General features: G+C 35.0%; 1 protein-coding gene across 2 annotated transcripts in view; it reads left to right on the plus strand.

Annotated features, from left to right (window-relative positions):
• LOC144770294 (uncharacterized) overlaps positions 1-15,732 on the plus strand; it is a 320,171-nt gene that overhangs the window by 197,105 nt on the left and 107,334 nt on the right. Inside the window, exon 3 of one of the 2 annotated variants that reach the window (XM_078654693.1) lies at positions 5,156-5,241. The exons of the other annotated variant lie outside the window; for it this stretch is intronic. Coding sequence (XP_078510819.1) covers positions 5,156-5,160 — 5 coding nt within the window. The 3' untranslated portion in view covers positions 5,161-5,241. Of the gene's footprint in view, positions 1-5,155; positions 5,242-15,732 lie in introns of those variants that run through there. 2 annotated transcript variants of the gene reach the window in all.

A 15,732-nucleotide genomic window follows, 5' to 3' on the forward strand; every position in this document is an offset into this window, starting at 1 on the left:
TGCTGTGGGTCGGTGGGCCGGGTCCTGTCCGGGCCGGTCTTGGTGGTTCTTCCTGTTCTTCATCTCCTCGAATGGCCGAACGTAGATCCTGTGCTGACTCCGCTGGGTCGGCTTTCCTCAGATCATCTTCGGAACAGTGCCTGCATTGTGTACAATGGTTTCTGACTGTTCCGGATCGTTCGAGTTGTGCACGAAACATCTTATGCGGATTGCAGTTTGACCTCCCTGTTCTCTGCCTCCTGTTCCTTGTGGTCTGGTTCTTCGTGAGGCGGACTGCTACAGATTTGGAAAGACAAGGACAGGGATGAAACGATCTTGCCTTTGTGGACTGTTGTCTTGTAATGGTTGGATGATCGGTTAGTACGGTATGACCATGTCGGATTTTTGTCGTATTCCTGGACTGTATCCTTAGATTCTTTGTCTTCCCGTGGACACTGATGTTTTGGACGGGAGGGTGGGAGCCTATGATTCTGTTTTATGGCCCTCTCCCGTGTTCTTTCCTCCTTTATTCCTTCTTTTCCCCCCCTTTTTTGTCTTTACGGTTCTATCTTGCTTTAGCTCTTCTATATTTCGGGTTCTGATTAGGGCGACAGGCACGCTGCTGGGGGGTGGGCCATAGCCTTCTGCAGGGGTGCAGGGTGGGCTTGCGGGGTGGGGGGGGGGGTCTGTCATTTTTTTGGGGGTTTTTTCTCCCCTCATTTTTCTTACTTTTTTGGTTCTATGGCTCTTGTGTGTCCTCTTTTTCGGGACGCGGTCTCAGCATGTGTCCCCCTGGGTGGGTTATTATTGATGCGCTGGCCATTTGGTCTTACTGTGACTTTGGCTCACTACTTAATTTTGCTCTGGTTACTACCGGTTCTGCATACCGATTTGTGGTTTCCGGCCTCGTTTGCCATGGGGCGCGTGCTTGAGGTGGCGTTCTTCCTTTTGCCTTTTGTCCCCTTCTCCCTCTTTTTCCTCCCTTCCTCCCCCCTCTCGTGGGGGGGGGTTTTCCTTATTCCCTGGGTTGTGTTACGGAGGGCTTTATTTGATAAGCTTTTTTTGACTCTGTTTGATATGATACGTTCTTATTGTGGTGGGTGGGCGTTGAACGGCGGTTGCCACTGTTTTTCTGGTGAGACTCATATTCTGCCTTTACCGATAGGTGTTTGTCATTATTGAGTTATCCTGTATCTTCTACCGCGGCTGTTCGCGACCCACCACGGCCCTCCGAGACTTCCTACCTGTTATTATCCTGTCGTACCCGTTTCTATATTAGAAAATCAACCTTCTCGTATCCTGTCCCTGCTGGTTGCTATATGGCTTTTAGCCCTTATTTCCTGTATGATTTGTTGTGATATTCTGTATGCGTTTCTGTATTGTTGACGATGTTCCTTATTTGTGGTGGCCGGCCCGCTGGGTTGTAGGCCCGTATTTGTGAGCCTTCTCTGTACAATAAAGGTTTTAAAAAAAATATATATATATATATCGATATGTAGTAATAGTAAAAAATATCGAAAAAGTATAGATAAAATGTTAATAAAATATTATTAATAAATATAAAAAATAATATATATATTTATATAAATATAGAAATGTATGTTAATGTTTAGGAGCGGGATGTTGGGTTAATAGGGGATAAGGGTGGGGAGTAATTTAAAAATATGTAATACAAAATTTAAAAATCTATAAAATACTTGTATATTTAAAAAAAAATTAAAATATAAAAATTTACAGAAAAAATGTTTTTTGTATTTAAAAATATAAAAACATAAAAATCTACTCAAAAATTGGAAAAAAACTTAAAAAAATTATAAAATATATGTTAGAAAATTAGATATATATTTATATAAATATAGAAATTAATGTTAATGTTTAGGAGCGGGATGTTGGGTTAATAGGGGATAAGGGTGGGGAGTAATTAAAAAATATGTAATAAAAAGTGTAAAAATCTATAAATGTAGTATAAAATTAAAAAAATACAAATGTTTATAAATATAAATATTTTAAATAAAATATTTATTAAAAATTAACCATTTTATATAAAAATCTTCAAAAAAATAGGAAAAATATAGATAAATATGGGATAACATATGCAAAATACATAATTAAAAATTAAAAATAATATTTATTAAAAAATTTTTTTTTTAAATATTTATAGATAAATATTAATAATTTAATCAAATAATTTCAAATATTTTAATAATTATAAATAATTGGTATTACTTTGATAAAATATTAATAAAATAAATTAATATTTAAAAATAATTATTAATAATTTTATCGATTATTAATACATAAAAAATTATGATAATAAAAGAAGAAGAAAAAATATGAGTTATAATCATAAAATATGTAAGAAATAGTTAAATTTATTTAATTTTAGAACAATATACAGATACATTAAAAAACTGATTATAAAAAAAAAATGGATAAAAATACAAATAAAAAATATCAGAAAATAACATAAATATTATTTTATAACACAAATAAAATAATTAAATATGTGAAAAATAATTACAAAAATAGGTCATACAAGATACAAATTTGTACATAAATTTAAAACATTTAGAATAAAAATATTAATTAAAAATAATATTTTTAAATTAAATTATTACCAAAAATATACGTTTTTATATAAAAAATACTAAATGATCAAATATATTATATATAGTGTAAATCACTAATAATATGTGGGAACATTTATTTAGAATCAGTGTCCAACACCTACCCTGATATATGCCTGACTGGAGTTGGAATAGTAAATTATAATGGGAAACAACCTTTACAACGCAACTTTTACAACGCACTACCATTACAACAAAACTTTTACAACGCAAAAACCATTACAACGCATGTATTTACAACGCATGTTTTTACAACGTAGGTACCTTTACAACGCATACCATTACAACGTAAGTATTGGTAAGTATATAATTACATTTAAAATGTAATATGTTTGGTTTTTTTTAAGGGGTATTTTTAGGGTTCAGGGTCAGTTTTGGGTTTTTGGGTAAAGGGGTATTTTTAGGGTTCTGGGTCAGTTTGGGGTTTTTGGGTAAAGGGGTATTTTTAGGGTTCAGGGTCAGTTTTTAGTTTTTGGGTAAAGGGTTTTTTTTAGGGTTCAGGGTCAGTTTTTAGTTTTTGGGTAAAGGGGTATTTTTAGGGTTCAGGGTCAGTTTTCAGTTTTTGGGTAAAGGGGTATTTTTAGGGTTCAGGGTCAGTTTTTAGTTTTTGGGTAAAGGGGTATTTTTAGGGTTCAGGGTCAGTTTTTAGTTTTTGGGTAAAGGGGTATTTTTTGGGTTCAGGGTCAGTTTTTAGTTTTGGGTAAAGGGGTATTTTTAGGGTTCAGGGTCAGTTTTTAGTTTTTGGGTAAAGGGGTATTTTTAGGGTTCAGGGTCAGTTTTGGGTTTTTGGGTAAAGGGGTATTTTTAGGGTTCAGGGTCAGTTTTTAGTTTTTGGGTAAAGGGGCATTTTTAGGGTTCAGGGTCAGTTTTTAGTTTTTGGGTAAAGGGGTATTTTAAGGGTTCAGGGTTAGTTTTGGGTTTTTGGGTAAAGGGGTATTTTTAGGGTTCAGGCCAGGTCAGTTTGGGGTTTTTGGGGTGCAGGGGTACAGGGTAAAAATAAAATAAAATTAAATATAAATTAAATAAATTAAATTAAATTAAATTAAATGTAATTAAATTATATTAATTTCAATTAAGTTACATTAAAAAAATTAATATATACTTTACAATACTTACGTTGTAATGGTATGCGTTGTAAAGGTACCTGCGTTGTAACAACATGCGTTGTAAATACATGCGTTGTAATTGTTTTTGGTTTGTAAAAATTTTGTTGTAAAGGTATGCGTTGTAAAAGTATGCGTTGTAACGTCATACATCCATTATAATTGGTCAGTGTCCAGCACCTTCCCTGATATTTGTCTGACTGGAGTTGGAATAGTAAATTATAATTGGTCAGTGTTCAGCACCTTCCCTGATATTTGTTTGACTGGACTAGGAATAGTAAAATATAATTGGTCAGTGTTCAGCACCCTCACAGAAAATTTTACATGACTGTGTTATAATCTTAGGAAAATAAGTAGACATGGATGTTTTTAAAAGTTTTATTGTCAATTTGTATTTATAACATGTACAGTACAATAGTCAAAACAATTAATATTCAATATAAGTAGTTAGGAAAATAGGATGTGTTCATTTACATTTATTGTAATTTATAAATGTACATTTTCTAAACATATCTTTTGTACTGTATTTATACAAAACATAATAATTTGTAACATATTTATATTTGGGTGACTAATTGTAATATTTAGAACAAATTATAATCAATTTTTTAACAGACTGTTCAATATTTATTTAATAATGTTAATATATTATATATTAATATTATTAAATATACATGTTTGATATATAGATTATTATAAACTCATAAGAAAGTAAATATATGTTTTAAAGATATTATACAAAAAACATTGTAAAATACTTTGATAGATATTACATACAATGTTCTTAATAAACAATAAAAAAATTATTACTTCTTGTTATACATATACAAATATTTAGGAGAAAAACATTATTCCTAATACTATATGAAATAGTAAAACAATGACTTAGTTGGATATAATGTTTTAAAATAAATGTTTAAAATGTACATACATTGTTGGGATAATTAATAATAATAATTAATATATTATATTAATTATTAAAATTAATTTACAATTTTAAAATAATTATAACATTTGTTACAATAAATATATATACATTCTGAAAATAGTAAATCAATTTTAGAGTTGTCATAGTATTTATTTCCTATTAATGTATTTAAATTATATTAATAATATTAATAAATAATAAAAATTATTTATTTATACTATTAATTTACAAATGAAATAAATTTCTACATTTACTTAAATAAAGGAAAAATTATTTATAATAAATATCATTTAACATTAAATATTCAAAAGATATGTATTATAAAGTTTATATATTTAAAGTAATATTAATATTAAATAATATTCTATAAATATTATTTAATATTAATTAAGAACGGATATGTAAGCTAAATAAATGGTAATTAGTGTTACACATTTTTATTAGAAATTATAAGTTTGTGTATGTATTTTATTTCTTATTAGAACATTGTATTTATTATGTTTAACTTTCTAATATAGTTTAAGGGGACTACTTTTTGACCGCGTAAGGTTATTTTGCTTCATTCACGACTGGAGAAGATCGCGGTTGGAAGCTGCTTCGCGTTGAGAAAGGTAAGGGGAATTTTAACTAATATTTCGTAGAGAGTAGTAGTGTTTGAGACTATATTCGACGGTTTTAGAGTTATTGTATGTATGTAGTCGTCGTTTTGGTATGTTTTAGGTGAAACTTCGTATTTACCGAGGCGTCGTGTATGTTAGAGGCCTAGTATTTTTTTATGCTTAGGATATGTGTTTGAACATGTTTTACATAAATTTTAATGTGTATTTTGAAATCTTTGGGTGTTTGTGTGGGTGGGTTACTTAGGGGTCGATTCCGATCCGGTAAAATGCGCTCCGAATCGTCGTACGGAGCGTTTTTTGCCCGTACGAATCGTACCCGTAAACGTCCCGTACGTACGACGAAGTACGATCCGTACCAGGAGCCGAACTCCGTACGAGTCGTACAGGACTCCGTACGAATCGAATCTCCGTACGAGTCTCACTCGGAACCCGCTGTACGCGACATCACTACGGTTCGCGGCTGGTTTTTATGACCCAGCAAGTACGATTCGTGTCGGGTACGCACCGTACGACCCTTTTCCTTCGGGAGCTGAAAACAGTCGTAAACGCAGAGTTCGTGCCGAAAAAGGTACGGGAACCCCCCCCCCGGGTATGGCACGTACCCCGCATGATCGCAGGGGTACGCGCCGTACCCCTGTGATCATGCGGGGTACGTGCCGTACACCCAGCTTACATGGGGTACGCACCGTACCCCATGTACGGTGGGTGTACGGCACGTACCCCATGTGCGCTGGGTGTACGGCACGTACCCCGCATGATCGCAGGGGTACGGCGCATACCCCTGCGATCATGGGGGGTACGTGCCGTACGGTGTGTAGGTGATCGTGCGCTTTTCCGTACGAATCGACGTGTTCCGTACGAATCGCGTCCTGGTCGGACGATCGGGATCGGAATCGTCCGGTCGTACGGCGTCCGTACGAGTCGTACGGAAACGGCTCCGGATACGATTCGTACGGACGGGGATTTTACCGGATCGGAATCGACCTATTAATGTATGTTTTTTTACAGGTACCGGAACTTCGCAGTATTATTCCATGGAAGGATGCGTTTTTTTTAGGGAGATAAGCTTGTATTACAAATAAATGTAATATTTTACCATCTATCTCCTTTTTTCGTGATTTCCTGGAGCCATTTTTAATCTTTTTCACGATTTTTCGGGTTTTTATGGTTGTTCATTTGGAATGGATTACGATAACATAGTGCTTATTTTTTTTAACTAAGTGTGTGTATGTTCATTTTTTAAATGAATTTAACACACTTTGTTTACTCCGCGTTTACTGGAGCGATTTTTGTAATCTTTTACTAATTTTCGGGATATTTGTAGGGTGTCGCATTTCATTGGGAGAAGAATATGCGTAATTTATTTTTTACAAGGTGTGTGTATATCACTTTAAATAATAAAGTGTCCACACTTGTATTATCGGGATTTCCTGGAGCGTTTTTAAGAAAATTTATATTATTTTCGGGTTTTTGAGGGTTTCCGAAATAGGATTTGTACTAGATTGTAAGGTATTGTATGGATTATACGTGGCTGGATGACCTCTTTTTCTGCTACATAAATTGTAACTTTTTCACATTTATTTTATTTGGGTGGGAAATGTCATTTTAAATGTCATTGCAATGTTTAATATTATAAATATTGCATATTTGTTAAGTAAATGTTTTTTAAAATTTAACATATATATTAAACAAATATGTATTATTTATGATTAAATGGAAAATGTTATGGATTTCACAATTTCTGTAATTATCAGAAGTTTTTGTTAGTTTTGGTATGATACTTTTTAGTAGGCTTTTAGCTATCAGTGATAGGTACTCTAAACCTCTGGTTGAAGGATATAGGGTCACTTGGCTTTGCAGGAGTCTGAACATTTGTTTTGTTTGTTTCGCTAGTTTAGGGCCAATTTGTGTAACAGATTGTTCTATCCTTAGTTCTTGGTAGCTTTGTTCTTTTTTTAAAGATTGTATTAGTTTTTGGAAGGTGGGTTTTGCTCTGTTAGTGGTAGCTTGGAATGCATTGTGCCATCCTTCCACACTGTTATTCGTTTTTGCCTCTTGGTTTAATGTACTTAGATATACATTCCACCAAGGTATGTGGAATTTAGGTTGGCGTCGGTGCCCAGATCTATGTAACCTTCCCACCCAAGTATCCTCAAAATAGTCCAGTAGTGGGGCCAGTTTGTCTTCATACTTTTTTGTAGTATGTGCTGTCAATTAGTAAGTTATAGTGTTCCGCTACATCAGTAATTGGAACATAGGCTAGTGCTATTATTTTTTTAACTTGATATGCAAAGTTGCTATCAGTTGAGTATTGAATGCTTAAAGTTGATTTTTGGAGATGTCTCCATATACTTTGGTTGAAGTGATAGTAGCAACCTTGGATAGCTGTGTGGGGAAATGTTTTCAAAATGCTATTGATCATAGCAATTTCGAACTCAATAATTATTTTTGGGGAAAATAATTATTGATTTCATTTTTGATAACATTTAATATTTCTATATATGTATTTTGTTGTTTGTTAGGTAACAAACAGTAAATAAAAGGGATATTGTAGTGATGATATAATCCATGAATGGTATATAGTTGATAAAATGGTTTGGGACATGGTTTAAAAGTCCCATCCATCATCCATTGGTCGCATTGTTGTATTTTTCTTAAATTTGTTGCAGTTGCAAACATGATAATTCTGTTGGTGGGGCTTTCATTGTCAAAAAGTAAACATTTCTCATTACTGTGGGTTACGCTCATTTCTGGGGAAATTATTATTTCTTCAAAAGTTGTAGGGTTAGGTTGAGTAGTGGTAGTTAAACTTTTAGTGCGTGCTATTGTGCGTTTAAGGGAGTCAATTGAGGGTAGCTGCCCTGAAGCATGGGCAGGAATTTTTAACAGTTCTTCTTTTAGGATTTGTGTGGTAGGTTTGTCACCCCCTGTGCTAGCTGTTTTTATAGTTTCTAAAGCATCCCTTATCTCTATCTCTGTGACATTGGGGGGGTGATTATGTTCTGTGGTAGATAATACATTTGTGTCTTCAGTAGGAGCCCTACCATAGCATTTGTTTGAATAGTATTTGGTACATTTCCAGAATACTTTTCTTCCTGTTTGTCTTTCTTGATTATAAACATACCCCATATAACATAACAACAATTTATTTTTCTGTGACATAACAAATTCTGCACCTTCAGTCATTTTGTATTACTTGTTCTAGGAAAGATTAGAAAGAAACGTGTTTAAATGTAAAATATTATTGGTAGTGTTTTACACATTTATATTTCACTGTTTATACTTACAGTTAGTAAATCTGGTGTTGAGAAATGCAGAAACTGTTATTTTCAATTTATTTCTAGTATGTTCTTCTTGTTTTCCTGTTGGTAGGCAAAGTAAAAAATTATAAGCCATTTAAAAAAAAAAATTGCATTTTTTTGGAGAAAGCAGTATTAAATTTAGCATTTTAGGCAATTTTAGGACATTATTAGATATACTTACTTTTTTTAATTGTTCAGTGTTTGTCTTTGGTGGAGTAGATGAAGGATGTAATGTGATTATCTGTAGAGAAGATATAATACACAAGAAATTATTATTAGTACATAGATTTATAACTTTAGGGACTTTGAGGAAGTTAATAAATATACTTACTTGTTGTAATTCTGTAGTGTTAGCTTTAGGTAGAGGAGATGTAGGATGTTTTCTGAATATCTGTAGAGAAGATAGAAGAAATAAAAAATGGTGTTTAGAAGATAGCTTTAGCGTTTTAGGGCCTTTCAGGATTTTTACAAATATACTTACTTTTTTAAATTGTGTAGTCTTTGTCTTTAGTCTAGTAGATGTAGGATGTGTTTAGAATATCTGTAAGGAAGATAGAATAAACAAGAAATGGTGTTTAGAAAATAGTTTTAGTATTTTTGGGCCTTTTAGAACTGTACACATATACTTACTTGTTTAAATTGTGTAGTCTTTACATTTTGTTGAGTAGAATGCGGATGTTATCAGATATTCTGTTAAGAAGATAGAGTAAATAAAGAAATTAGAAAATAGTTAATAAGAACAGCAGTTGGTGTATTAGAGAACATTTACATATACTTACAAATAGTATTTAGTGGTAAATAACTAGGAGCACGTATTTTGATGTGTTTAGGAGATGTCTATAAACCAAATGTTAAAAGAGAAAAATAAATGTAATTTAAACAGTTAGGAGAAATACATACAATTTTAGCCTAGTACTTGTGTATTATAATAATACATTTTCACTTACTTGATTAATTTTGTAGCAATCTTGAATAGTTATCAGGAACTAGTTGATCAAAGAGTTGCCTTCTATTTTCTATAGCTTGTGCAGCAACAAATTGTAGTCGGCATGTACTCCTTTTATAGTGTGTATATTTTGTGTTCTCTAATGTCATTGGATGTTTTAAGAAAGAGAGCATTTTATTGGCTACTTTGAATTTTTTCACAATTAATTGGTTTGTTTGTTTAAGTGGAAATTGTCATTTGTGAAGAGTTTTGCATTAAATCAGGTTAGTTCATTAAATCTTTTTAAATATATGTACTAATAATGTGATAATATATGTAGAAAAATTTCGACAAATGTATATATTATTTTCAAAGTATTCATGATATGTAGGAAAAATGTTTACACATTTAAATGTTTTAAAAAAATGTATTTTAATATATAATATATAATTAGGATTGTGTAATGGATTTTACAAGACGATTTATGTATCATTTTACATATATAATGTGTATAATCCCAAGTCGATAAATAAAAAAAAACGATATTTTTGTAGTCTATATATTGGTAGTCGATATTTTTGTAGTGTTAGGGTTATTTAACTTACTAACTATATATTTGTAGTCGATATATTGTTTGTCTATATTATTGAAGTCGATATTTTATAGACTCGATATTATTTACTCGATATTTTTGTAGTTAGTTAAATAAGTATATAAACTCGATATTTTTGTAGTCGATAATTAGTCAACGATATTTTGGCAACTCGATATTTTGGCCGTCGATAATATTTCAGTGATCCGCCAGATTGGTCTGAATGACAGAAGCCATGTGGTATTTAATTCTTGTAGACGAGTTAATCCCAAAATTTGGACAATTTGCTCACGACACTTAATCTCCAATAGAGCTCTCTCTAGGGTTCTTGAAGTGGGGCTGGTGACTTGGCTTGCCATATCGTAGCAGAAGGAGCAAAATGAGTATCCCTGCAACGAGTCCCGAAAGGAGGGGCAGTCTGCCAAACACAGAGTGCACGAAGTTTAGAAATATTCAGAGGACTGCTTGAAAAGGTGCTACCAGTCCGGAACATACGTTCTTAAATAGATGTACAATACCACTCGTATCAGACATGTTTAAGATACAACTTAACATTTCCGAGAAATATGTAGGGCAGTTTGTAGTTAAGAGGGCATGTATCTCGGCAGAAGTCCTTGCGATTTGTTGATCATAGGTCTCTTTGGGCGAGGCCAGTGGCAGTTTTCTACAAAAGAATGGCTTTCATTCTGCTTAAAGTATCAATTCGTATAGAAGAGATGTTCAGTTAAAGCCATAAAGGCGACTCCCTGTCTGTCTTGGTTTTCGAAAACAATACTTGCATACAGCAAGTGACCCTGGCTGACACAGTTACTAGATATGGTATACCTGGCAACATGCCACAGCAGCTGTGATCATTCAACATGAGGTAACTCCCATTCGAAAGTTGTCCAAAAATTGGATCAATCACTGCAGCTGGTGAACCTTGCAGGTGACAGGATAAATTGGTAGATGAACCATCGCAGGCCCCGTGTAAGTTTATACCCTGACAAAGGAGTGTGTTTTCACATGTTGTACTGCTTAGAAACACTTCACGTCCCCCACTCCAACATCTGTGTGTGTATGGTAATTTCCAGGATGTGTTGATGTATTCTTTACCCAACCTTTTATATGTGCCTTCTGGTATGTGTTTTAGGAAATACTGAAAATGGAAAATTGTAACAGGCAGAGTGATTGTTCCTTGTATTATCCATTCAGTAGCTGGTTTCTCTGCTACTGTAAATGGCAATCTTTCCAGTTTTTCAGTACTCAGCACCGTATAGTCTGCTCCCTTCTGTGCCAGTTTGATCTGTTTTATCAGTGAGATTGAATTCTGAAAACAGTGATGTGGATTTGATTAAACGCCAAGACACATAGCCTGAATGAAGGTTTTGCAACGTCCAGCCTAATAGCATGATAGAAAAGGTCCATAGGTCGCACACTACTCCACCATTCCAGCGGGTATACCCGAAGAGCATCACGGTGAATTCAGTTTTCTGAAAGCGGGTGCGCTTTTCAAAAGTTCCGAAGTGTAATGCAAAGTTGCAGGCCAACTCTGGACATGATAGAACATAGTTGCAACTGACCATGTTGCAACATGACCAAGTCCTGTTCCATGATGTCTATGGCAGAAGACACTATGCTGTCCAATGAATATACCCTGGACAACAGAGTTGTTAACCCACTGTCAACCACAGAGAGTTTTCTCTAAATTATTATGATCAATTTCTCGTATTCCTTCTGCAGTCTTTCCTTGCGTAATCTTCCATGCTTTATTATAAGCAGTATATATACCGACATATATATAATGTTTATGACGCGGTTTTCTTGGTCCTAGCAAGAATTCCCTAAGATCAGCGCCATCTTTAAGTAAAGATAAGTGTTGCTTTACATCCTTAACTGTATACCTTTGTAGTCAATCAAGCCAGAGCCTCCCTACACTGTATGTTGTTACTCTTCCAGGATGCTGTCTTTGAACATATCTTGGGTCTGGCCTATTGAATGTGAAACCCTGTGTTTTGTTCAGGAATCTATCTTGACAGTTGTTTGTGTCTGTGGGCCAGATTAACCATTTATTCCAATTTGGATCTGTTCTGTTGTGATACAAAATAGTATGTACGTCGACCTCCCCCTCCGAAGTGTTATTACTATCAGGTGTAGGTGTAGATAAGGACGGATAGTTCATGTCTTTGATCTTGGCTAACCCAAGACAAGACGTCTGTTGGACAGTGTCATTTAAAACATAATTTGCTTAGGGATGATACAGGCTCTAAACATAGCTTCTACCCCCTGTACTTACCAATCTTTTGTACCCCAGACAGTTTTTGTCTCAATGTTGTCTTTCCAAAAGTCGATACCTAGGTTAGACAGTTGGGCATAAAATGCTGCAGAATAAATCTGTTTGGTATTTGTTAACATACTTTTCATTCCTATTTTGTTTACATTTTTAAAGTAAAACGATTCCGCATTGGATTAGTTGAATCCTTAAAAGTATGGAAATTTCATTACAAAAGTTTTTTGAGCTACCCTTTGGTGGTGTAGGACAATGTTCCTATTGGTTATACATTAATAAATTTCTATGATTTGCAGATTTGTGCAAGAAATGGTGACCATAATGATTATAACAATACATTTGTTCATAGTCTGATGAACCTTCTAAATACGACGAAGCTCACAGGACACTTTTTGCAAGCTAATCACACCCCGAACGATATGCAATGGACCGTCATTGAGCAGCTGAAACAAAGCACAGAAACTAAATTGTATGAGAAAGAGCAAAGATGGATTTCTCTCTACTCACATTACAGGCCTCAATGATGCGATCCCCTGGGGATCTATCCTAAAAAGATGATGATTCAGTTGTGACGAGCGATATACCAGCTATGCCCCAGACACTGACCAGTATAACGATGGTACCTAGAGTTAATACGCTGGTTTATAAATAACTGTGAATACCGTCTGCACTGATTTTTTTGGGGGGGTTTTCTACTCCCCTGCCACCCAAAAAATACTGCAAGCATGTTAAGCCAGTTGTTAAGAAATTGCTTTTACTTGAATACATCTGCTAAAGTGTAGCAAAATATATAGCGGTTTTACTCTTTCCCCTTTGAGCGTACTGAGATAAATACGGTACAGGTCTAACAAGGTGAAACTGTGAATTCTAACTGCAGTTCTGACATGAGCGCAAACAACGATCAAATATTCCCTATATGTGAATTTCTTGACCCTGTGTGAGGGGCACTTTCCTTCATTTATATTTGTTTCTCAACACTGGTTTTCAATGCCGACATTACCAGCAGATGTGACACAGAGAGTTTATTTAGTCACGGGGGCTTTTTCGCAACAAGTTCATAAACTAATGAAGTTATTGACAACACTTAATAAAGTTGTAATTGAGGACTAAGTTCAAACAATATGAGCGGTCCCTTTAAGAAAGGACAGAATCCCGATCACGTGCTCGGACGTTACCATGCTTGAAAACGCTAGGCGTCACTCCACCCGGGTACTTTGCGGGTTATGGATGTGTTCCGCCTAGGTTTACAGCGGGGAGTCGTTCGGAAATAGTGAGTATATACCACCAGAATTCAAGAATGGGACGCCTGCTAATAGACACCAACAGTTCTCCCTTCATTTCTCTAACGGCTCTCTTTCGGAGGCTATAGGGATAGGCATTGCTATATTTTTTAACTAACTGGAAATGTTCCTTTCACTAAACGATGTTATCTTGCAGTAATCTCCGAGCGTGAAGGTTGCCCCTGCCATAAACCCAGGATGCTTGGTCAATCCACAGTTGGAAGTGAGTGATGTTCTGTACGGGTCTTTTTCCAGTACATTTAGTATATATGTAATTGATTAGGACTCCATTGGTGTAAGATGGAGGCTGGGCACTAAAACAGTAATGTTTTTTAACTGTAAACAATAATGTCCACAGAGTAGTGGCTGATATGTCGTAGCTAGTTTTCCCTGCAAACTGGGGGGGCTCAGACAAAGAATCTGGTTATGAGCACGAAATTTTGATGGGCATATATTAAAACTGATATTTGCATAATGCAGCTGGAGGTTGTACAATTAATGAGAGGGTGTCACTCCAGCAACATTCACTTAAGAACTGACTCGAGTGAATAGAGCGCGTATAACAACAAGACGCTCATGGACTAGGAGTTTTGGGGGGTTTTGGACTATTTTATGGGGGAACGCAGGTATTTGCGTCCTTAATTTTGAGGGCTGTGTACAACTGCAAGCATGATGTGGTTTGTAAGGTTGTACGAAGGAAAAAAAATACAGCGTTGTATATGCCATACCGATGTCACATTGAATCTTTTTTGTTACAGATACAAGCACCTTAGTAGTGACTAAGGAGACTCAATGAAGGAGTACCGTGAGTGGGCGAACAACCCTGTATTGAATACCATAGAATGGGCATACGTTAGAGTGTGTCTTTTACTGTGGTAATTCACTTTTGATTGTTTGCTGGTCCTGACGAATGCTTGAGTGAATGAGACTCACTATAGCAGAAACATGCTGACCATATTTACCTTTTCAAGGGCACCAGGGTTTGCATTGTCATGTCCTAAGGGTGTCCGCTTTATCACTTTGGATTTTAATGGAATATAGCTATCCCTTTATTAAAGATGGATTAGGGAACTGTTATATTTCCTTTTATTTGCACATTTACTTTCGGGCTGGACTGGTTATGCCCTTTTCTAAGAAAAAGAACCCAATGATGAGATTACACACCTCCTCGTTTGGTGTATGAGGGTTCGTTTTTCTGTTCTTCCCCCCTCCTACCTGCTACCTGCTACCTGTCCTGTATTTATTATGTTATTTTCCTACTGTTTTGACTTCCTACTATCAAAGCTTTGACTGTGGGTCACAAGGTGTAGATTTTATGTGGTTTATCGCTCTTCAGTTGTTTTGATATAGAACCTTATAAATATTCATGATTTGTAAATGCTGCAGACATTTCTAGCTCTGACATCATATTATTAACAGTCTCGAAGTCCCAATCATTAGAAAAGGTACTAGATAAAACAAAGTCACTTAATGAAATCTTGAATAAGTATGGAATCTTCAACAGCTCTGACGGGCCAAAAATGTCATATTCTGTTTTGTCCCAAGCTATATCACCTGGTATAGGAACGGCTGTGATGTTCACTGATGACAAGTCTCTTTGTTCACAATGGGATGATTTGTGTGGCTTGAGGAGTAAGTTGACGTTCTTACTTGCTGTGTCCATTTTTACATATCTTCCATTTATCAGCATACCCAGAGTAATTATCAGAGTCAACCAAAGTAGAAGAAAAAATATTCCCAACACAATCCAAAGTTCAATCCATGGTGAAACCAGATAAGTCTTTCCAGGTGATGAAAATGGTCATTTGCTTGTTCTTTGAAAGTTCTTTTCACTGGCGTAGTTTCAGGTCCGCTGGGATCCTCAGAAAACGTATCAAAGTTAATGAAATAGCGGGGATTGCATCAGGATTCGTTATAATCGCTGGAACCACTTGATCACTTGTTACTTCATTGTAGACTGGAGCTACTTCGTTGTAGACAGGTGTTTCTTGATGAACTGTTATTTGGGTCTCAAGAGGTAGAAGTTCCATAGCTTTGTTGCATAGTACTTCTTTTCGCACTGCAGATTCCTCAAAGGTGATGAGTCTCTCAGTTTGAACCTCTTGGA

This window comes from Lissotriton helveticus, chromosome 7 (assembly GCF_964261635.1).
Source record: "Lissotriton helveticus chromosome 7, aLisHel1.1, whole genome shotgun sequence".
Lineage (NCBI taxonomy): Eukaryota > Metazoa > Chordata > Amphibia > Caudata > Salamandridae > Lissotriton > Lissotriton helveticus.